Source organism: Leucopleurus acutus (assembly GCF_964270905.1).
Source record: "Leucopleurus acutus genome assembly, chromosome: 15".
Lineage (NCBI taxonomy): Eukaryota > Metazoa > Chordata > Mammalia > Artiodactyla > Delphinidae > Leucopleurus > Leucopleurus acutus.
In genome coordinates, this window is record NC_139157.1 from 12,889,193 (window position 1) to 12,913,164 (window position 23,972).

At 37.8% G+C, this 23,972-nt stretch overlaps 1 protein-coding gene across 2 annotated transcripts in view; it reads right to left on the reverse strand.

Annotated features, from left to right (window-relative positions):
- Positions 1-5,909: 5,909 nt before the first annotated feature.
- The window catches only part of OPRM1 (opioid receptor mu 1), a gene marked incomplete at both ends in the record, with an annotated part of 52,194 nt that continues 34,131 nt past the window's right edge, over positions 5,910-23,972 (reverse strand). The window contains 2 exons of one of the 2 annotated variants that reach the window (XM_082855568.1): positions 5,910-5,948; positions 23,358-23,878. In XM_082855568.1, coding sequence (XP_082711694.1) covers positions 5,910-5,948; positions 23,358-23,878 — 560 coding nt within the window. Of the gene's footprint in view, positions 5,949-21,129; positions 21,175-23,357; positions 23,879-23,972 lie in introns of those variants that run through there. The other variant, XM_082855567.1, reaches the window with a different exon arrangement.

Here is a 23,972-nt window from a genome sequence, read left to right on the forward strand (position 1 = left end):
AGTCCAAGCTTTATCAAGAGGATCTTATTTTCACTTTTGAACATATAAATATACTTTACTTACATAATAAAGGCCATATACATCAAACCCACAGCAAACCTCATTCTCAATGCTGAAAAACTGAAAGCATTTCCTCTAAGATCAGGAACAAAACAAGGATGTCCACTCTCACCACTATTATTCAACATAATTTTGGAAGTCCTAGCCATGGCAATCAGAGAAGAAAAAGAAATAAAAGGAATCCAAATTGGAAAAGAAGAAGTAAAACTGTCACTGTTTGCAGATGACATGATACTATACATAGAGAATCCTAACGATGCCACCAGAAAACTACTAGAGCTAATCAATGAATTTGGTAAAGATGCAGGATACAAAATTAATGCACAGAAATCTCTTGCATTCCTATACACTAATGATGAAAAATCTGAAAGAGAAATTAAGGAAACACTCCCATTTACCATTGCAACAAAAAGAATAAAATACCTAGGAATAAACCTACCTAGGGAGACAAAAGACCTGTATGCAGAAAACTATAAGACACTGATGAAAGAAATTAAAGATGATACAAATAGATGGAGAGATATACCATGTTCTTGGATTGGAAGAATCAATATTGTGAAAATGACTATACTACCCAAAGCAATCTACAGATTCAATGCAATCCCTATCAAATTACCAATGCATTTTTTTACGGAACTAGAACAAAAAATCTTAAAATTTGTATGGAGACACAAAAGACCCCGAATATACAAAGCAGTCTTGAAGGAAAAAAATGGAGCTAGAGGAATTGGACTCCCTGACATCAGACTATACTACAAAGCTACAGTAATCAAGACAATATGGTACTGGCACAAAAACAGAAATATAGATCAATGGAACAGGATAGAAAGCCCAGAGGTAAACACATCCATCTATGGTCAACAAATCTATGACAAACAAGGCAAGGATATAGGTTGGAGAAAAGACAGTCTCTTCAATAAGTGGTGCTGGGAAACTGGACAGATACATGTAAAAGAATGAAATTAGAACACTCCCTAACACCATACACAAAAATAAACTCAAAATGGATTAGAGAACTAAATGTAAGACCGGACACTATAAAACTCTTAGAGGAAAACATAGGAAGAACACTCTTTGACATAAATCACAGCAAGATCTTTTTGGACCCACCTCCTAGAGTAATGGAAATAGAAACAAAAATAAACAAATGGAACCTAATGAACTTCAAAGGTTTTGCACAGCAAAGGAAACCATAAACAAGACGAAAAGGCAACCCTCAAAATGGGAGAAAATATTTGCAAACGAATCAACGGACAAAGAATTAATCTCCAAAATATATAAACAGCTCATGTAGCTCAATACTAAAAAAACAAACAGTCCAATCAAAAAAATGGGCCGAAGTCCTAAATAGATATTTCTCCAAAGAAGACATACAGATGGCCAAAAAGCACATGAAAAGCTGCTCAACACCACTAATTATTAGAGAAATGCAAATCAAAACTACAATGAGGTATCACCTCACACCAGTTAGAATGGGCATCATCAGAAAAGCTACAAACAACAAATGCTGGAGAGGGTGTGGAGAAAAGGGAACCCTCTTGCACTGTTGGTGGGAATGAAAATGATACAGCCACTATGGGGAACAGTATGAAGGTTCCTTCAAAAACTAAAAATAGAATTACCGTATGATCCAGCAATCCCACTACTGGGCATGTACCCAGAGAAAACCATAATTCAAAAACATACATGCACCCCAATGTTCACTGCAGCACTATTCACAATAGCCAGGTCATGGAAGCAACCTAAAAGCCCACTGACAGATGAATGGATAAAGAAGATGTGGTACATATATACAATGGAATATTACTCAGACATAAAAAAGAACGAAATTGGGTCATTTGTAGAGATGTGGATTGATCTAGAGACTGTCATACTGAGTGAAGTAAGTCAGAAAGGGAAAAACAAACATCGTATATTAACACGTATATGTGGAACATAGAAAAATGGTACAGATGAACTAGCTCGCAGGGCAGAAATTGAGACACAGATGTAGAGAACAAACGTATGGACACCAAGGGGGGAAAGCGGCCATGGGTGGGATGGGTGGGAGTGGTGGTGGGATGAACTGGGCGATTGGGATTGACATGTGTACACTGATGTGTATAAAATTGATGACTAACAAGAACCTGCTGTATAAAAAAATGAATAAAATAAAATTCAAAAAAAATATATACCTGACTTAAGTAAGGACTTTGAAAGCTTTGGGGTCTTTGTAATAAATGTGGTCAGAGAGAATCTTTTCAGAGTTACTTTCTTTGTACCTTAGTTACATTTCTCTAGTAGGTTTAGAATCTGTGCTTCTGAATTTCAACTTTTGCCTGTATCTTGAGACATAAAAGGCCCGCTGTGATAACGCTGAAAATAGAACTTTATCAGCATCTTTTTTGGGGGGTAATATTAAATAAGCTAAGTGTGCTTTTTCAATAATGAAATTTGCAAGTGAATGGATATCAGTTTTAGCAAAACACGTCATATTATCTAAGGAAATGAATATTCTCTTACCACCTCAAAGCTGTTTTTTCGATGACTTTATTTTAAAACTGCCAACTGTCTATTTCAATGTTGAGAAGTATTTCAAGTGGCCAAACTAAGAGTCTTGTTCTTCTGATGGCAGAGTTGGGATACTCTTCTATCACAGGAAATTCTGCTTGAGGTGCTTCCTGTTTTCTTAAAAGAGGTCCCTCTCAGGGTTTTGTGCCAAAGGTGATTAGAGGTGATTCCCAATGAATTCACCAAGTTACTCTCTCTCTCTCTCTCTCTTTTTTTTTTTTACATGGATAGTTTTCATTTATAATTTTCATTCCACATAGGGAGCATTTGCTACATGGTAGGTCTAGATTTTTATATACATTACCTCACTTGATCCTGACCATAACCCCATAAGGGTGCTACCAAAGGCCTTACTTTTAAGAGAAGGCTGAAGGTAAAAGGGCTGAAATACATTGCTCAAGGCCAGAAAGCCAAAAAATGCCACAATATGTTTTCAGACGTGGATCTTGGTGACCTTGAAGCTCAACCTTTTAGCTTCACCATTAAACTCTTTTATTTGACATCATCAGATTGTTAGGGTGGATCCAGAATATTACAGCAAAACTTTAAAACAAACGTGTGATCAAATCCCCTTCCGAGGAGCCCCTCCCCTGAGTAGGGCATTGGCAGTAAAGTCCTGGTGACTCACTTTTGCTCCAGCTGAGCCCCACCTCCCTCCGGGGAGAGAAGGATGCCGGAGCAAAATAACAGTGAAGGTAGAGACCAAAGAGGAAAGGCCACTATGTACTAGAGATGAGAAATTCCACAGCAAGAAATCAGGTGAAGAAGCAAAACTTCCATTTCGTGTCTAGAGTCGGCATTACTGAAATGCCCAATGAGGAAGAAATTCCATGCATAAGGACAAGGGTGAAAAAAAAGAATAAAAGAACAAAGCAGAACATTACATTTTCTTAATCTTGATTTCATAAGAAGCTTTAGCTCATCCAACCGAGTCCGGACTCTTACTTCTCTATTTGCCACAGAATTGCAATGTAGTTCTAGCAAATTTATGATAAAAAGGAGTAGTTATATGTACATGTATAACTGATTCACTTTGCTGTACACCTGAAACTAACACAACATTATAAATCAACTATACGCCAATAAAAATTTTTTAAAAAAAGAACAGGAGAAATGTTTCCATGAAAATAAAAAAATGATTTTGAATGAAAAATATAAAAAACACACTACTGTATTATTCACTTTAGAATGTCTTAACTAAGAGCTGGTCATTAGGCAGAAATAATGATCATTGAGAAACAGCCTTATGAGCAGAAAGCTGTACTATGTAATCCCTTGAGAAAACTCATGTTATTATGGCCCATTAAAAATAAGAACTTTCCTCCCCAATGACTTATATACAAATATTTCATTCTCCCTTATTGTGCTTCGTTTGAATCACCTCTTTTACTTGTGGAGGCTCTAGTAGTGTATATATGTATGTAATGTATATAAACAAATGCATTTATTTGACTTTCTAACTCTTTTCACAGTCCTGGTTTTAATTATTTTGATCAGGAAATGTAAAAAATTTAAAAATAATGCATATCCATTCTCGGACATTATATTTGAGAAATGGTGATTGTTAGAGGCAAATATAAGACTTCATCAGAAGGAAACACTAAAACACTTATCCTTTGTTTTGTTTTTTTTTCTCCTCCAACAGAGATGTGGGCTGGATCCACATAACGACAACCTATAGGATCTGAGATAGTAAATTCATTTATTCCAATCCACGACAGCTGTCTTCCTGAAACATTGCCCTTGTATATCTGGTGCATATTTGTGCCTTGTTAGATTGAAGAATGAATGCAGATTGTAAGGTTGAGACTACTGGCAGGTTGTAGATTCAGGAATATTCTTATAAGGGAAGCTGGCACCCTGTTTTCTACTGTGTCTTCAAAGGAAACTACCGAGTACTTGATTCATTTAATCAATGCAGGCAAAAGTTCAAAGTGGAGAGCTTTAGGTCATGGGCCATCTAATTTGATTGTCGATATAGATCAACTAAAATGGGTGATTGCCAAATCTCTAACTGTATTTCATGCCAAAGAAAACCAAAGAGACGAATTGTCTTAGAGAAACTACTTAGAAGACTGACATTTTACAAAGGAAACCTTGACATGTAGCAAAGATCAAAAAGACCAACATATTGGTGATGACATTATTGAAACATAATATTCAGGAAAATATTCTTGGGTCATTGTTAACATTTCATGACCAGGTAACTACAGAGGAGTGAAAAGTAGGTCACCGATTTTTCTCCACGGTCATTTGAATCTTTCTATTTTGAGATTAAGCTGACTGGATCCATATTTTTTTTAAAAAGTTTAAACTGTTCTGAAAATCAACAAATAACATCTGTCATTTTATCTTGATGATTCAAAAGGCATAAGTATTCTGAGCAGAGTTTTAAAAAAAGAAAATACAATGTAAAGGGAGCATGTAGTAAGGAGAAATTATTGAGAAATAAAGAGTACATTTTAGTGCTTGACTTCCTGCAGGGATAAAGTGATGAGCTCATCGACCCACTATTACCTTTTCGAACACTTGGATGGGAGCAAAGAAACTGCACAGTTAAAACTGGGGAGAAAACCACTGAAAGCCTAAGAGTGGAAAATCTCCCATTATGACTCTCAGGAAGGACTCACAGTGCACAAGAACCAACCTTTCTGCAGCGGACACGTTACTGGGTTTCAGATTACCTTTCATGTTAATTTCTTCCCTTGCAATAACGGAGCTAGGTAAGAGATGTTATTTTTTAAAAAAATACAAAACAAGACATGAAGGTGGAAGTTATGTCTTAACTGAAGATAATTTTAAGGTTAACATTAAAGGTCAAAATAGAGCAAAGTATTCTCTTACGGAAGACTGGAAAGTCTTGGAATTCCACATCAGTTGCTTTGATCAGAGGTAGCATTTACTTTACATGTTACTACAGTGAATTTAATAATTAATGGTTTTTCTTTGATGAGACTGTAAATGTTTGCTTGAAAACAATATTACATGCAGAAGGGCCACCTGCGATGGTAACCTCAATGCACATACCACAGCACGTTTCGGTCCCTTTGGGCATCTTCCTTGTGATTATGTACACAAGCAAACTCAGTGTGATTTGGTTCTTTCCTTCCTAGTGCTTGATTTAGTTTGGTTGTCCCTCTCATGTGCAGAATGGAGTGGCCAGCGAGGAAAGAGTTTTGATGACTCAGAGCAGGCACTTTCCTAGGAAACCAGAGCTTTCCAACATTCTTGCAGTGACCTGCTTCCACATAGATGGTGGCTTCTAAGCTCAGTGAGGGTCTGAATGGCATGAGACCCAGTTAGGGTAGTGGAGTGGTTTCTGCTTCCAGATTTTGTAGCTGAAAGTCGAGAAAGAGCAAAGACAGTGAATGTTTCAGATAGGGTTGCAGTGCACATTTATTGAGCATCTTCTATGTGGCAGAATTATATTGAGAACCTTCATGTATACTTTCACCTGCAACTTTCAGAGTTTTTCCTAAATATCAAGACGTTATTTAATCTCCTGGGTCATTATGAATATGCTATTGCATTTGTACACACAAATGAATAGGAATTATACACTAGTCATGAAAGAGATGTTATTGATGGGTTCTTGAAAAAATATATTTTAACCCAAACTCTGTTTCCCTCTGTCCTTGACTCTCTTCCCTCCTTGTCTTCAAATTGTTTATGATTTGACCAAACTTTCAAAAGAAAAGCAACGTCTCTTTTTGTAGTACTGTTTACATTCTTTATTTCTAGGTAAAGAAATTTAATATTTCACCCAATTCTCCAAATCAGTGGATTCTTTTTTCTGAAGCAACTGATTTGAAGTTCAGAGATTTCCCCATCCCCACCTCCACTGTAAAGCTAGCGTATCTGCTGAGCAAAAATGGGGCATTTGTTCACACACAAAGTTATGGCTTGATATTTTCAAATAAGGGAGGAGGATTATAAGCATGAAACAAGTTTTATAATTAACAGATAATTGCTGTGTCCTGGTTTTTAACATTTTTGTTGAGAATAAAGGAGGTGTTTGTATAGTAAGTGTAAAGGGATGAGAATTGTTTTCCTTTAACTTTATTTTGGTAACTTTCAAACTTCAGGAAAAGTGTAAGAATTAGAACGGTACAAAGAACACATGTGTACCCTTTACCCAGATTCACCTACTGTTAAGATTGTACCCCTTTCACTATACCATTTGCTTTCTCTTCTTTTTTTCTCCTTCCAAACTGACACAAAGACACACACACACACACACACACACACACATTATCTTATTGAACCATTTGATGCTAAACTGATCCCTTAATATTTCAATATACATTTCCTAAGAATAAGGAATACAGCGATCACTATGTGATCGCTGTGGAAGAGGCAGTATGAGCCCTGGATGCCCCTGCTTATCTTTGCTGATTGTGCCAAACTGTAAGGCTAACCAGTGTCTGACCCTGAACAGTTCCTACAATGGTAACTTAGACGATTAAGTAGGTCAAGGTGACCACAACATTGATCACTGTGGACTGCTTACTCCTGGGAGGTTGGTTTATTGCTTGCTGCCAAAGGGACTGAGATTTTAGCTATGGGTTCCTTGACTGTGACTCTACCCGTTGTGTGTGCAGCCACCATCTGGTCCCGTCGCATCACCCCGTGGGACTTGGGAGCAGGGAGAACCTACCAAGCTAAAGCTTCTACAGCTCACTGTGCCCCTAAGTATTTTTATCTACTTTGGGCCCCTATGGACTTGTGGCCAGACAACCTGTTTGCTTTCTCAGTCATCTCCTTTGGAGTCTCGTTATCTTGTCATCTTCTAAGAGGATGAGATTCTTCCCAAACTGTACAACACACAGTGTGTCAAGATGGATGATGACTTTTTGGAAGAGAAAAGACAAGGGCTCATGGATGAGATTTGAGGAGGTGAAGAAACTCCTTGGGAGATAGCGGCAAATGTTCTGGCCCATGTGGTGCAGAGACAGGGAGTGAATGGTCCACCCTGTCCTACCTGTTGTTAAACATGAGTTGAGTTGATGGATGGAGGCTGAGCAGTGAGGGAAAAAATCTAAGCAGCTTCCCAAGTGGTATCATGGTTGCTGTTTGCTCTCCTGTGGACTAGGGGACCAGGAGAGCACCCCAGGCCCCGCCATGGAGGAAAGCACAAATGCATTCAGTCTTAAGTCACAACCGGGAACATCCAGAGGTCGATATGTCCCTACAGTGAACACCAACTTATAGACCCTTAGTGAGAGGGAAAGGAAGCCAGCTCAGGGGCATTTCAAGCAACAGACGGAGCAACTGTTAGACCCAGAGCTGACGGAGGAGTGAGGAAGGTTATGCTCTTAGAGGGTGAATGGAGCACCTCAGCTGTCAAAACCTTGGGTGGGCTATGACTCGAAAGTGGCTTCCACAGGCAATAAAGAAAATATTCTTTGCGCTATGACTCCCCATTACCAGAAACATAGCTCAGCACTTCATTTCACTGTCCAGCCATTGGAGACAATGTGTGCCTTGTCTATGTACGCATTTAGTTGTCTGCAGGTTCATCAGATAATCTGTCAAATTTGGTTGAGGACCTAAGCAGCATGTGGCACTGGAGGCACTGCAAAAGCAGCCCAGCCCTGGAGCTTTTTGAACCACAGATTTCTGTAAGAGGAGGCAGCCTCCACGAGGGGTATCCCTAGGAGCCTTCCTGGCACCATTCCCCACTTCAGCTGCGGCAGGAATATCTTAGGCTTTGGTGTTGCTGGGAGGGGAAAATGATCAATGCTCTCTCTGTCTCCAGATTCCAGCCCCGCAGACTGGCAAAGCAATCACGTGGTCCACTGGACACGAAACAGCTCTGATTGCCGAACTGACCTACTGCGGGGTTTATCACCCCGGTTTGTGTACTGTGAGGTCAGAGGAACTCATGTGGGTTTGGCTGGTCTTGCGCTATGCCTAATGCAGCTCCTAAATGTGAAAACCTTGTACGTGTACAAACACACACAGATAGAGGCAATCTTGTTTCATTTAAGCTCATACCAATTCATAAGCTTCTCCTGATACCTGAGTGCCCTTGGGTCATGCCATGTGTGGCTATCGAGGCCACGACTATTTGGTGACCCTGCTCCTATGGGTTCTCCAGATCAATGTAATTGTGATCTGAATCACGTTCAGCAACAAGTCTAGAATTGGAATAACCTGCCCCCTTCAGCTATATGTTTGTTACACCGGAGAGAGAGTGCTACAGGCTATCTCTCTACTAGGCGTGGGGACGGGAGGCTTAGTGCCTCTTTGACACCCTGCAATTATTGGCAATGACACCACTCCTTGGATCACATTCCTTTCGATAGGCCCTCAGATAAAGAAGACTGTGCTACCCAAAGGATACATGAATCCCTGCGTCACACAGTAGCGTGAGTATTGTTCCCTGGCATCAGAGTCCACTTTCTAGAGATAGCCAGGCACTCACCCTTGACTTCAGCTACCATAGCCAATGAGGCGGAATAGGCCATAGGACATCAACAGGCCAGGCTAAACCCCCTGACTGTAACTGAGTCACTGATTGGCCCTTGACTACATTCTGACAAGTATGGTTGCCAACCACGCCTGTTGTGTTGGCATCCATGCTATCAATAACAATATCGTGGTGCAATCCATGCACATCGTGAGAAGGAAGCTACGTGAGTATCCGCAGTGAGACCTGTTAGCCCTCTCTGGGACTTAATGAGTTCAGTCTGTGGTCTGGGAGTACATGGCTGAGGTCAAAAGGGCAGGTTGACCTGATCCTGTTGATAGGGATCCTATGGACAATAACCCTGATCACGTATTTATTGAGATAAATGAGACAGATTGGGTCCTAGCCTCTATCAGTATGTCTAATCCAAATTGCTGATGGGGTGGCGTAATCCTAGGAAAATTGAATTGAGCCAAGAGTAAGTGGAGCTGGCAGGTGCGTTACCGTGGGAGGCAGCTCATCAGGCATCCCTGTACATTCTTGCTGACTGAGCTGAGCTGCAAGGCCTTACTATCTTCTGACTCCAAGTACTTTCTATAGCCACATAGTCAAGGAAGACCCTTTACTGCCAAATCACATAAGGACCACAGTAGGACCAATGTGCGATTCCTCGCTCTTACAGGAGGAAGATTGCTTTGTTTACTGCTTGCTACAAAAGGTGGTGAAGCGCTAGCTCTGGGCTTGTCAGGTGTGGTGCGATCAACTGTGTGCATAGCGACAATCAGGGTCTATTGTGTCACTCCATGGGACACGGGGGCAAGGGAACCAGCACTCCTGTGTTGATGCTCCTACTGTTTGCTGTGCTGTGAGTAATAAACTGTTTTCTCTGAACCACTGGGTCACATTGTCTATTTTTGGCACCCAGAGAGTCATAACAAGCTGAACTCTTCAGTGGCTGAGATAACTCTTTTGGAAACTTGCTACTCCCTGCCATTTTCTAAGACCGGGCTTCTTTCCTGACAGTACCACAGTACCATTATAGATTCAGTAAATTTAACATTTGACATAGATAAAATATTTTCATCTACCATCAGCTTTCCAATTTTTTCAAGAGCTTCTTAAACTGTTATTTTTTCCAGAAAGCCAACTAGTAAATCCACTTGGGCTATTTTTTAACCTATTTTGAAAAATAAAGTTTTGAAAAGCTTTAAGGTTCAAACTGAAGCTTCTTTAAAGCACTTTTAATCTCTATCCATACAATGATTGACATGTGCTTCCTATCCCTGGAAGGAGTTTAAAAGATTGCCTTTTCCAATTTCATTAATCTATGGGAGGAAATAGAGGTCTTGAGAGGGGAAGTGACAGGCCCAAGAGTATCCGTTGAGAAAAACCCATTTAATATTTTTTTTTTTGCTCTTTGCAGCACTCTCTTCCACTTCCATTTTCTCTGTCCTATTTGTGATGCCATCCAAAGTTACAGTTGAAGCCAGTACCAGACTTGGGTACTTCTGAAGCTGATTAGTGTTTCAGCCAGTAATAGACTTCAAATTCCCATTCATTACAGAAGCCATAATAACAGAGCCACACAAAAAAACTTTGGGAGTGGATGACTCATAGGTAAAGATCTCCATGTACCTAAATAATGGCGAACTCATCCCTTCTTCCAAGTTCCATTGCCGGAATCAAACATATTGGGATCTAGAGTATAACAAGGGGTCACACTTCAGTGAAGGAGAATTCAAGGAGAGGTGGAATAATCTGCTAGTTCAAAGGATCCAGACTCAATATGCCATATGCTTCCTTCTGCTTTTAATATGAATTTTTTGTTCAATATAATAAGTTCTTTCACAAAAGGAAGCTTTGGTGGTTACTTTTGTTGTTTACTACGAGAAGCTAGCCCCCAGACTCTGAATAGGGGTAATTAATCAAGCCCAGAAATGAGCCCTCATTCACTGGCCGTCGACAGAAGCTGGGAAAGTCCTGCTTATGAAGAGATCCCCTTGGCAGTCATCAGCATGGGATGCCAAGTCCACACAGCTGGTTATCAGCAGCCTGGCACCAGAACCCAGGTGGCTTGGCTTCTATCTTGCATTCTTTCACAAGAAAGATTGTAATTAGTTAGCCTTTGGCACGCTTCTCACAGTTGACAATTGATCACTTTTAAAAGATTTCCTCCTTTAGGATTGTAACCAGAAAGTGACAGGCTTCAAAACAAAGCCAAACAAAAGTGAAAACCCAAACAAAACACAACCTGTTCTATTTTCAGAGATATGAAGTTTCAATATCTTGTTTGTATTTAGACCATATATTTTGAATGAGTGAGAATAAGAGATTGATAATCAATTTTAGAACCCTGGTTAATGCCTGAAATTATGGGACGTTGCCATTTATTCTAGTAAAGCATTGGATTTGAAACAGATTTGTCCATAACTAATGATCTACAGTGGGCTTTTTGAAATGCTTAGCAGAAACCATTCTGTGAGATGTTACAACGTGTCTCTTGAAAAACTGAGACGGTGCTCAGATAAATTTGAGAACTTCAGCTTAAAGGACTAGATGCAAGTATATATACAGGACTAAATGCAGCACACACACACACACACACACACACACACACACACACACGAATACAATAGGGCTTTTCAAAGCCTTTAAAATGCTAATCCAAGTATCAGTCCCCATGACCAAAATAAGATATGCAACATTTCTGAACATTTGTCTAAAAGCTATTTTTTAACGGACCACATATTAGCACTTTCTATAGGAACTCAGTAGAACTTGTAAAAAACTAAAAAACTTATGAAAGAGTCACTTGTTCTGGTTCCCTAAACATCAAATCTTAACACTTGAGTTCTTGTAACATCCCCTTTTATGTAGGCAAAATGCTGATGTTTGGACATTCAAGACTTCCAGTGACAAGGGAATCCTAGTGTCTCAAAGCTTAGAAAAGCCTTTCTTCGGTTGTATTGCAATCCCTTTCCCTGTAGCTTCCACCTGTTGGCTTTAATTATTGGAGTCGTATTGGTAAGTCCAATTCCCTGCTCACATCCCTTTAAGTATATGAAGATAACTATCTTGTGCCGTTTGAGCCTTCTATTTCCCAGGTAACCATGGGCACTTATTTCAACCATTTGTCATATTAAGGAATTTTAACTCCTTTTGCCTTCTTGGTTGTTCATCTCTGAACACAATCTATTTTGCTTATTTCATTCCTGAAGTGTGTTGTCTATTAGAGTGCGGCTAATATTTCTTTGGTTCTAGAAACCAAAATTCTATTGATGTGATTATCTATAATTGCAAGAGTTGATATGGCCTATATCATATTGTTGGTTCATGAAATAAAATCTCTATGACTTTTTGCACATCTGTTATCACTCACATTCTATCTTTCTATAATTGGATTTTTGGACTAAAGTTTTTCTTCTAGTAACTACTATAGTTTTAGTTTTTTCTCGCTCTTCTAGCATGTTTGACTCCTTACCCGATCATAGGTTATTGAGCATTTCTCCATTGATTGGGACCCTTCAGGTGGGAATCAAAACTGTACCATTACATTCAGATCATAATTCAATATAGGATAGAAGTGTAGAAATTAACAAGTGTTTGTCAAATCTCTTGTCAAAAACACTATTGATACTGGGGTACCTGATTTCTCTGTCCTCTAAGAAAATAAAATTTGTCTTGTAACTAATTCTTGAGAACTTATCTCACCTCCTAGAGGTTACTGCTTCCTTTCTAAGTGCTCTCAAAATACACTTTAATAATCTGATCTAGGTTCTTAAAACAATTAGCACAAAGCTACATGGTCTTTGTAGTTTTCATAACTCCTTTGCCTTTGAAGTTATGATTTGTGTTTCATTAATTGTGTTTCATTTACAAGTTCTCTTAGTGTTTTAAGATCTCCAAGAGATTCGACCTCATTTCTGAATGTTCTTTAACAATATCTTCACCTTTACTGGTCTTCAATTCTTTCTTAATAATGTTTCAGGCTGAAGATCGTTTCTCTGAAAGAGAAGCTTGAAATAAAATCAGCGTTGAAGAATTTTGCTTTCCTCTTGTCTTCCATTAATACTGAGTCTTATTCTTTGCAACTGGTTAGCAGTGCAGGCTAAAGCTTAATTTGAGAAATCAGTGTGATATTTCAGAGGGGATCTAGTCTAAAGTCAGAATACCCGGGGTCTAGTTCCAACTCTCAGGTGGTGCTTTAAGGACATGACTAATTTGGACCTTCATGTTTCTTCATCTATTAAACATCATTGGTCAGCTTAGATCAGTGGTTCTCAACTGATATTTACGCTAATGGTTTTCAACTGATTGTTTTCCTTGGGGGGGGCAATGTCTGGAGACATTTTGGCTGTCACAACTGGGGATGGGTGGGTGATACTGGCGTCTAGTGGGTAGAAGACAGGGATGCTGCTAAACATCCTGCAATGTGCATCCCCTCACAACAGAGAATTATCTGGCCCAAAATGTCACTAGAGTCAAGGTTGAGAAATGTTGGGATAGACCAACTTTACGATCCCTTTTAGCAGCATTAGTTCATTCCTTTAAACTTTTCATTACAAGAGCTATAATTCAACTTCTTGGGGGAAAGAGAATAGAGGAGGTGAAAACAGTAAAACCTCACTAAGTGGCTTACGCTAGTATTATTAGCCAGTTTCCTGGCACTGTGCTATGTATTTTACATGGCTAATTATGCATCACATTCACATCAAAATAACTGTTAGACACTATAGTAACGACCATTCTTACATATAAGGACATTGAAATATAGACAGTTTCAGGAAATTCCACAGGGAAATTCAGCTGGTCAATGGTAGGATCTGGCCAAATAAATGAGCCATCTAAATTTTTAAGATTTTATATTATATTTGCTATTCTTATTTAATTATAAAGTTTCCTTTTATCTGCTGGTATTTTAAATTAAATTTACACATAGTAGAGTTTACATAAAATATAATTATCTGTCTTTTTCTTTAGTCACAATTTTTAAAAACTCTATTTGGAAATTAGGTATTTGAAAAGACTCTCACAATTATATATTTTATATTTGGAAAAAAGCATACAATAAAAAAATACATTTCTGGCCTACAATTTCCCCATTTATAACATCAGGAGGTTTGGATTAGATGATCTATATACTTTTTCAGTTCTAATGTTCTAAGAACTGTGAATATTTTTCATCTTGATAAATCCAATCGCATTATTGGTATTTAGATGTTGATATTTACTTACAGTGTAGCCATTTGAAAGGTTATTTGTTCCACTGAATTTCTGAAATAACCAGAAAAATCTTCAGTTGTTAAAGGGCATACTAGCCATTCTGCAAGCCTCTATCTGCAGCATTTTAAGGTTCTAGGAGTGGCATGTATCTCGTCTGTTTCCAAAGAGTATCTCGAAGACAGCACTTTTTAAAAGTTGATGTTTTGAATTTGAATGAGCTCACATGTAACTATATTTGAGGATTTCTGAGTATAAGAACATGTTAGCTGACATGACAGAGAAAAAGAAAGAACAACAAGAGTGAGATATTTTTGCTAAGTTGTTAAATTATGGGATGGATTAAATTGGTGATTGCATTGTGAAATATAGAATGGCCATACTCTAGTTCACATCCACTGAATTTTCTCATTGTTAAGTTTATTTTTAGTAATTTGACTTTTCTTAAGATATTCTTATTTATTAATGTCAATTTCCATAGACTTTACTTTTTTGCTTTCATATCAGATGTCTTAGAGGTACCTATTTTATCACAAGAAAAATTTTATTCATTTCTTGTGCTTTAAGGGACCTAGACATATCATATGGGACTCTGGATCATATATATAATTTATATATAATATTTTTTAATCTTTATGAAGATTTGATAATGTATGTAGAAAAAAAGGAAATAAGTAGGGCTTGATAGATTTTGTAGATTTCCAGTATCCCTGAATTTCTGTTGTCTATATGGAAAACAGAATAGTAGGAAGAATGTGACTAATTTCCAACACAAAATATATTCTGTGTCAGCTTTTTTCTCTCCCTTCCTTCCTTTCTTCCTTCCTAATAAATACGGCACTCTATACAGACAAATAGCATGAATTCTTTTTCTACATATTCATTCTCATTCTTGGACCAAGGGGGCCATTATTTTAAATTATAGTGAAACTTTCAGCTTATATTTATTTGATATTTGTAATTACATGGAACTAATTTATCAGGCTAGTTATTTGCATGTGTTCCTAATAAGGCAGGTGTTATAGAAAGAAAAAGTTGTTCATTTCCTTTGATTCACAGTGAAGCAACAAGCACTAAATTAAATTCATACTAATCTCCCACCCAGGTATGGTTAATATTTACATTGCCAGATATGCATTCCTTCTGCATACATCATTGGCAATGGGGATGACCAAACTCACATGGGGTCTTGAAAGCTGGCATTATAATCTTGGATATGTATCAGGAATGCCATTCATGTTTTGAAAAGTACTATTACAATTTTTTAGCACGCAGAATAAATCCTGTTTCTAGCCTCCACTTACCCACACCATATGTGTGTGTGTGTATATATATATAAGTGTGTGTGTGTGTGTGTATGTATATATATATATATATATATATATATATAGTATTCTAGTTATATGGTATTTTATTGGTATTGGTATGTTATATTATATGGTATTTTATTATTTTATATATATGTTATTTTGCAGTAAAAGTATAAATCATAGACAATACGGTTCTAATATTTCTTTTCATCGTGAAAAATTTCTACTCATTTCAAAGCTAGGAACTCTACTATGTAAGAAAGAAATTCTTGAGTGTAAAGGGAGAAGGCAGGCAAAAGTTATGGCTCTAGGTTCTTGATTTCCAGGGTGATAATAATCAAAAAGGAAATATTAAGACATATTTTATTCTAGAAAGTTGTAGTTCTCACGTCACCCCCAAAATAATTTTATAATTTTTAAAAAATTGTAGCGATTTGTAAATATTTATTGCAACTGACCAAAAGATAACCACATCAGAATGATATTCAAAAGTTAGTGGTTGGTCATCTTCATTCCAATGGTAACGTTGTTTGAAGTGAGGAAAAAAATATAAAAGCAAAAAATACTATAAAACTGAATTTCAAATTCATAAACGTAGAAGTAAGAATACATGTGTTGTAGAAAGTTAAAAGAGAAAAGAATCTGCCTCTCATAGCTGACGCCCAAAGCTAAAAAGAATAGATACATTTATATGTATAACTGAATCACTTTGTTGTACAACTGAAACTAACATAACATTGTTAATCAACTATACTCCAATATAAAATAAAAAGTTTAAAAAAAAAAGAAAATAAGATCAACATGTTCCAATGCACTAAATCTCAATGTAAGGACTTTTTCATGATAAATGTTTATAAAATAGCAATTTACCACTTAAGGTTGCCAAATTAATGACACATCATTTTGAGTTAATTTTTTAAAGAAAAGTGTGTTGACATATTTTATCAGTTAGTTACATTAATTGGAATAACAAGCACAAGAAAATGCTGCAGTAATTATATTAGTTAATCCAATCTTTAAAACTCAACCTCCCTAAAAGTTCATAGTATTCAGTCAGGAAGAACTCTAGCTAATTCATATATCAGTGTCCACTGTACTGTTCTGCTGTACAGAACAATCTTCTGGGTCAGCCCACCAAGGTGATAGCTGAAAAGACTGAGTTCTTGCAAGATGAAGGGTTTCCTCCATCACATGCTGGTCAGGGGCAGCACGACAACTAGAACATTCAACTGACTCCCTGTCCTGGTTCCTCTGGCACCACCAGCCCACCAAGCTGCCTTCTCTAGTAGGATAGATGTGATTGGACTCACAATCCTAAAGTCAGTTTATGAAAATATTAAATGAACTTCTCTGACGTTAATCAAAAATTTTAACTGTGGAAAAGAAAATTCTATCATTCAGTAAGAGTCAATATGACTTTACTGACAGCAAAACATTTTAGTCAAATAATTTGAGCTCATATAATGGTAACCACGATCCCCATTATTGGATTTCTAATTCCCCGTGATAGTCATTAATCTATGTGAGTGTTTACTTTTATATACAGATATGCAAATACACTAAGAATACATCTAAACAAGCCCATATAAAGGCCTTATGGCATTCAAACTGTCAGTATATAAATGTTAAAATTTAGTTCTAGGAGACACCACTGAGCGTAGTGAAAACCAGACTAGGGGGATAGTAGGGCACATTAATTAAAAGTCTGGGTTATAATATCAAATTCAACTGGGTTCATTCCTCAGCCACTACTCTTTACCTATGACCTTAGGCAAGTTAATTCCTTAAGCATTGGTTTCCTCAACTGCAGAGATAATCCACACCTCATATGATTAAATAAGATATACTGGATACAAACTAGTCAATAAATGTTATTACTAAAGTCTTTTTTTTTACATAAACATAAATTTATTCAATGCAAATATTGTAATTCCTTTTTTTAACCATTTTTTATTGAAGTATAGTTAATTTACAATTTTGTGTTAGTTTTAAGTGTGCAGCAAAGTGATTCAGCTATATGTATATATATATTCTTTTTCAAATTCTTTTCCATTATAGGTTATTACAGGATATTGAATATAGTTTCCTGTGCTATACAATAGGTCTTCTTTTTTACCTATTTTATGTATAGTAGCGTGTGTATGTTAATCCCAAACTCCTAATTTATCTCCTCCCTCCCATTAAACCCTTTGGTAACCATAAGTTTGCTTTCTATGTCTGAGTCTGTTTCTGTTTTGGAAATAAGTTCATTTGTATCATATTTTTAGATTCCACACATAAGTGATATCACATGGTATTTGTCTTTCTCTTTCTGACTGACTTTACTTAGTATGGTAATCTCTAAGTCCATGCTGCAAATGACGTTATTTCATTCTTTTCTCTGGCTGAGTAATATTCCATAGTATATATGTACCATTATCCATTGCTCTGTCCATGGACATTTAGGTTGCTTCCATGTCTTGGCTGTTGTAAATAGTGTTGCAGGGAACATTGGGGTGCACGTATCTTTTTGAATTAGAGTTTTGTCTGGATATATGCCCAGGAATGGGATTGCAGGATCATATGGTAACTCTACTTTTAGTTTTTTAAGGAAACTCTATACTGTTCTCCATAGTGGCTGCACCATTTTACATTCCCACCAACAGTGCAGGAAGGTTCCTTTCTTCCCACACCCTCTCCAGCATTTATTATTTGTAGACATTTTAATGATGGTCATCCTGGCTTGTATGAGATGATACCTCATTGTTGTTTTAATTTGCATTTCTCTAATAGTTAGTGATATTGAGCATCTTTCCATGTGCCTGTTGGCCATCTGTATGGCTTCTTTGGAGAAATGTCTATTTAGGTCTGTTATTACTAATAGTCAAATATTTTGTGGCAATAAACATATTTCCAAGTAAACAATATTTTCTCATCCCAGATTGTAGCCAGTTTACAGAAACATATTAAGCTCTTCTGCTATATTTATGAAAGGGATAATTCATTTTAAACTTAGATATACTCTAGTGCTGCACATGCATAGAAGCACGCCTATATCATGCATGTGTATGCTCTCTCTCTCTCTCTCTCTCACACATACACACACACACACACACACACACACACACACACACACACACTCTTAACTGGAACTGTTTTCTTTTTAAACCAAAGAATTGAAAGAATAGCCACTTTGGCCTCATTCACAAAATATGCATTAATGTGGTCAAACCTGGTAATTTTGTGAGCTATCCTCATTTGGGACTTTTGTCATGGAATTGAAATGCTTTTCCTTCTCAAATTGGTTCTCCACAGATGTCTTGTGAAAAAGTCGAGAGCCAACTTTTGAGAGTGATTTGACAAATTAGGCTTCTGCTTTTAGTTTAGGTGGGGATAATATAGTTTTTTAGTTAATGCAAATGCAAAGCATCTCCTCATTTCTTGACCTGCTACTTTGATCAAAATGTCAAGAAGCTGCTTAAAAAATAGTAACCTAAGGGTTTAGGAATGGGCTTGCCATATTGATGTGGAGTTAGCAGGAGGTACCATAATGTTAGCTTTATCATTGTTATATTACTTTGTTCTATAAGACTCACTGATTGATATATTAGAAAGTTAAGGCTTTGTCACAAGATAACTACATTATTTTGCTAAACACAAGATTCATTTGGTGAAAAAAATTAGTATCAATCAGCTTGACCAAATGGGTTACTCAGGTTAGACAATACAGTAACTTTGGTAGTGTTTGGATGAAGTTACCTTTTAAATCAGCTTTCAGTTTAGTGTTTTGTTCAAAATTCAGATTATTGGACCCTACTTTGACTCAGTGAACCAGATTTCTTAGATTTCCTCAAAAGTTACACTTTCTGGAGCTCACTGTAAAGCCTGAGATCCTCTGCCTGAGACCATATACTAATATTTGAGTGCAAAGTGGTATTTTGTGGGATAGCAGAGAAAAGTTTTGGATTAATATGAGAAGTCTAGATATTTGTCTGGGTTCTGCCTCTTACTGGTGGTTTGATCTTGTATAATCATTTAACCTCCCTGAACATTTTTTTTTTCATGTTTACCCATTAAGGTTATTATAGGAAGCTGATGTGATAAAAGCACTTTTTAATCTTCATGCTATCATATAAGGGAAAGACAGCGTTATTATTATGGTTATAGTTAATGCAAACTCTTTAAATAATAATCTAACTGACATAACAGAGTTTTCTTTTCCCATATAATGTTATACATTAAAAAATAATCTAGGTGTCAAAACTAAAAATACATTAGAGAATGTGATCAAGGTGGAAACCAAGCAGTGAAGGCAGGCCAGCATCTCAGGTCTGAGTTGGACCTGGACTGATTTGAGCAAATGATGGAAGTGTTTTGAAGCCAAGTGGAATCGAATGAGGACAACAACAGGGTACAAAGAAATTAAGTTGCATTGAGAGCAGATGGAAAATGAATGCCTTTGCCGAAGTCTACCTACCAAAGATCTAGAAGACATAAAGACAACAAGCTGAACATAAATCAGGCATGGAACACTACAGCTGGAGCAGTATGGTGGACCCTGGAATGCATAAAAGAATATGAGACCATCTTTTTTTTTTTATTTTATCCACATTGAGCCAGGGTATGAGCTCTTTAGGGCACTGAGTCTGGTTCTTGACCCCCTTATCAATAACACTTATTAAAAATAAAATTAGAAGGCAAGCACCAATGTAAGAAAATTTTTGAAAAGTGTAACTTTGGATCAGAGGGCTAAAGGCTGGAGAGAAAAAATAAAGAATCCCTCCTGTGAATATTTTTTTTGCTGAAGGGTGAGCCTGAAATAATGTCAGGGTATTACACAATCCTTTAGCTTGTCAATCAGTTGCAAGAAAGGGGTCATTCCTACCCCCTCCAGATCTCCTGAAATATCAAAAGATATTTATTCAATCATTCATTTATTCAACAGATGTTTTTGGAGTACACTTTACTGTGCTAGGCAGATACTGGAGATACAAGAAGGAGGAAGACAGATATAATTGGTGCTCTCAGGGAGCTAAGGCTAACTTGTCCCAGGCACCATGTGCCTACTGTAGATGGTTAGCAAAAGTGGCCACAATGACTTCCCTCCCTACATCCACACCCCTTTGCAATGTGACTGCAGCTCCATCAATAGGTGGAGTCTGTTTTCCCACCCTTTGAACCTAGAACCTGTGATGGCCATGAGAACAAGCCTGGGCTAACACAGATGATGGAAGATGAGGATCCATGAGGAGCTAGCCATTCTTGCTATGGCCACCTTAGATCAGCTGGCTGACAGCCGATAGGGCAGCTCACCACAGAGTGAGCCCAGCTAAGACTGGAAGAACTGTCTAGCCCAGCCCAGCCCAGCCCAAATTACTGATCTATAGAATTGTAAACTAAATAAATGGTTGCTTTCAGCCATTAAATTTTGGAATGATTTGTTATGCAGCAAAAGCTGACCAAGTAGCCCTTAGCTATGTAAGTATGACTCCAAGTTTATCTTGGGCACATAATTTTCTTATATGATCAAATTACCTTGATAACTGCCAACTCTCCACTTGACTTTGCGTTGCATGGACATGATCTCAGTGTACAGTTTCAGAATACAGACACCCTGGGAAGGTTTGATATTGGATCTCTGATCTGCAGAATATGAAGTTGACTAATGTGCTTGACATGTGACACATACAGTACAACATATTTCTTGGAGAAAATACAAATACATAGATAAGCAGGACATAAACATCTACAATGGTACAGACAGCAGTTAAACAGTTAATGCAAATCCAGTTAGCTTTGTTTCCTAACATGACGGTTCATGACTTAAAAAAAAAAAGAAAAAAAGAAAATAACACCTCCCTGTCAGATACTGAATTTGTAAACGAATCAATGACCTATAGACACAGCCGTAAAGTCTCCAATTTTTCCCCCAAATAATTTTATTATTTTGATATATTAGTGAAAAGATCACCAAAGACTTACATATTGTTCCAGATGTCTGTGTGTAACTGCCTTGATTCTAATGATGACACCTCAGTGGAGATTAGTGAAAGGGATATTTGATTTATCCTAATTTTCAAATATGTCAGAGGGTCTTTTCCTCTTTTCCTGGCATCCACTCTTCTGTGTCCAGCTCTCCCAGCTGGGCGTTTTGGGAAAGCAGCCAATTCCAGGGCTAATGTGTTTCTGCTGTTATCTGACACTGATGCTGCTTCACAGAGGCAGCAATGAAGATAAGCTCCATTTGGATGTATTTTTAAAGCAAACCTTTTAGTTACTTAGACCAGAGCTTCCCCAGTTAGCTTCCTTTCTCCTCTCTCTGGCTGTGCAAGAACCACACATGTGGCTGTGAAACTGCTGGATTTGGAGGGGAGTCAAGGGCAGTGTCGGGGCAGCTGAAGGACACTCATGCTGAACTCAGGAAAAACACTCCACCAGACAAGCTGGTAGCTGTACTTCCAGGAAAGCAAGGCAGGTGAAGGGTTCTGAGAGGATTAGATATGACAAGAGACCTCGGCAGTGGTACAGGGTACAATACCAGCAGCCACTCCCCAAAGTGCCTGAAAGGAGAGGGAGGGTATAAACAGGTGCTTAAGGAGAGAGAACGAATCCTTTACAATGGCCATCGTTTTGCTCCAATGGTAAATATTTTAACCTTAGTTTAGGACTGAGGGTTTTAAGTTGCATTCTTTAACGTATTATCTTCAGGTTAGAGAAAAATCTATTTAAATTCCTACCCTCTTTAAGTTATTCACAAGATTTCCAGAATCACTGAGAAGGAGAGCTGCTTAGTAAAAGGAGCAGGCTTAGAGGTCTTGATGTGAAAAAAAAAAAAAATTAAAGAAGCAGAGTAGAAAAACTGTTCTTTCTGGCTTTTGTTTCTGAAATGGAATTAGAAGTGAGACATAATAAGTTAATAATTTCCCTTTGGTTGGAAATAGGCGGCTGTGATTTTTGGATGCTGGTACCATCATTCAGAAATTTACTTACTTAAGTTAATTTTAATAATTCAGTGACTGATTTACTTTACAGGCCAGACTCCAAAATTTCCAAACCAGTGGCTTAACAAGGCAATATTAACTTAGAGACAGATTTTTTTTTCTCTTTCCTCCTTTTTGATTTCTCATGTGATTATTCTGTTGTGTGTAAACCTTGCATCTTCTGTGCAGGCTCCCATCTGTACTCTTCTGTGCATAGGGATATATCTTCCAACAGATAGTCACTCCTCATTATACTAACCTCAACTGGTATGATGACTGTTGCAAAACTAATTTAGTTCTAATACTTAAGTAATAAGTTTGATGTTTTCTCTAGAGTTCAGGTATAAAAATGTATAAATCAGTGACTCAACAAAGTTAAGGACGGGCCATTGAATCCTCTTTTCTCCTTTGGTGTGACAGTGAGTTGCTGGGAACATCGTCACCCATCACTACAATGGGCAAAGTGCTGACACTTTCTCTGTAACCATAGATCCAGAGCAGGACTGGCTTTTGAGAAGCGACAGGGACATTGGAGTGATATGCATGAAACACCTAACATTGGGGGGAATGAGAAGAATTCTAGATTAAGATCACTTCCACAATGTGCTGAAGTCATTAATTTTGCATAGAAGCAAAGGCTGTGAAGATAGTAGATTTTTAGTAGATTTATGGATATCTGATTGGAATGTCTCTATATCTGAATGCATATGTACAAAATACATAGAGCTCAGCCTCAATCCCCTGGTTACTGATCCTTTTCCAGTGGATTCAAATCTTGGCTTTTAAGAAGCTCTATAACTTTTCTGTCATCCCCAGGAGGTACACCCAATCCTAGAAGCTGCCTACCTGATGGTTAGTCCTATCCACTGTGTTGGCCGTGGAGGGGAGGTCTCTGGTGTTCTGACGCATTCTAGTGGAGTTTTGCTGCTCAATGGTGGAGGAAGTTGGGATGCAGAACTCTCTGAAGCATCGTTTGAAGTTTTCATCCAGAAATGCATAAAGGACCGGGTTCAGGCAGCTGTTTGTGTAACCGAGAGCAATGCAGAAGTGCCATGAAACAGTCTGGAAAGTAGTTTCTGGGATTGTGATCAAGGCTTTGACGATGACGTAAATGTGAATGGGGGTCCAGCAGACGATGAACACAGCCACAACCACCAGCACCATCCTGGTGATTCTTCGCAGGTTCCGATCCTTTTCTTTGGAGCCAGAGAGCATGCGGACGCTCTTGAGGCGTAAGATCATCAGTCCGTAACACACCGTAATGACGAGGACAGGCATGATGAAAGCAAAGATGAAAACACAGATTTTCAGCAGGTTCTCCCAGTACCAGGTTGGGTGAGAAAATGTTAGTGTACAATCTATGGAACCTAGAAGAGAAGAATGATAAGGAAGAACTAGCAGCAACCTTTATTGATGTCATGAGGTGTTACGATTGCCATTTTGCTCTCTAATTTATCACCT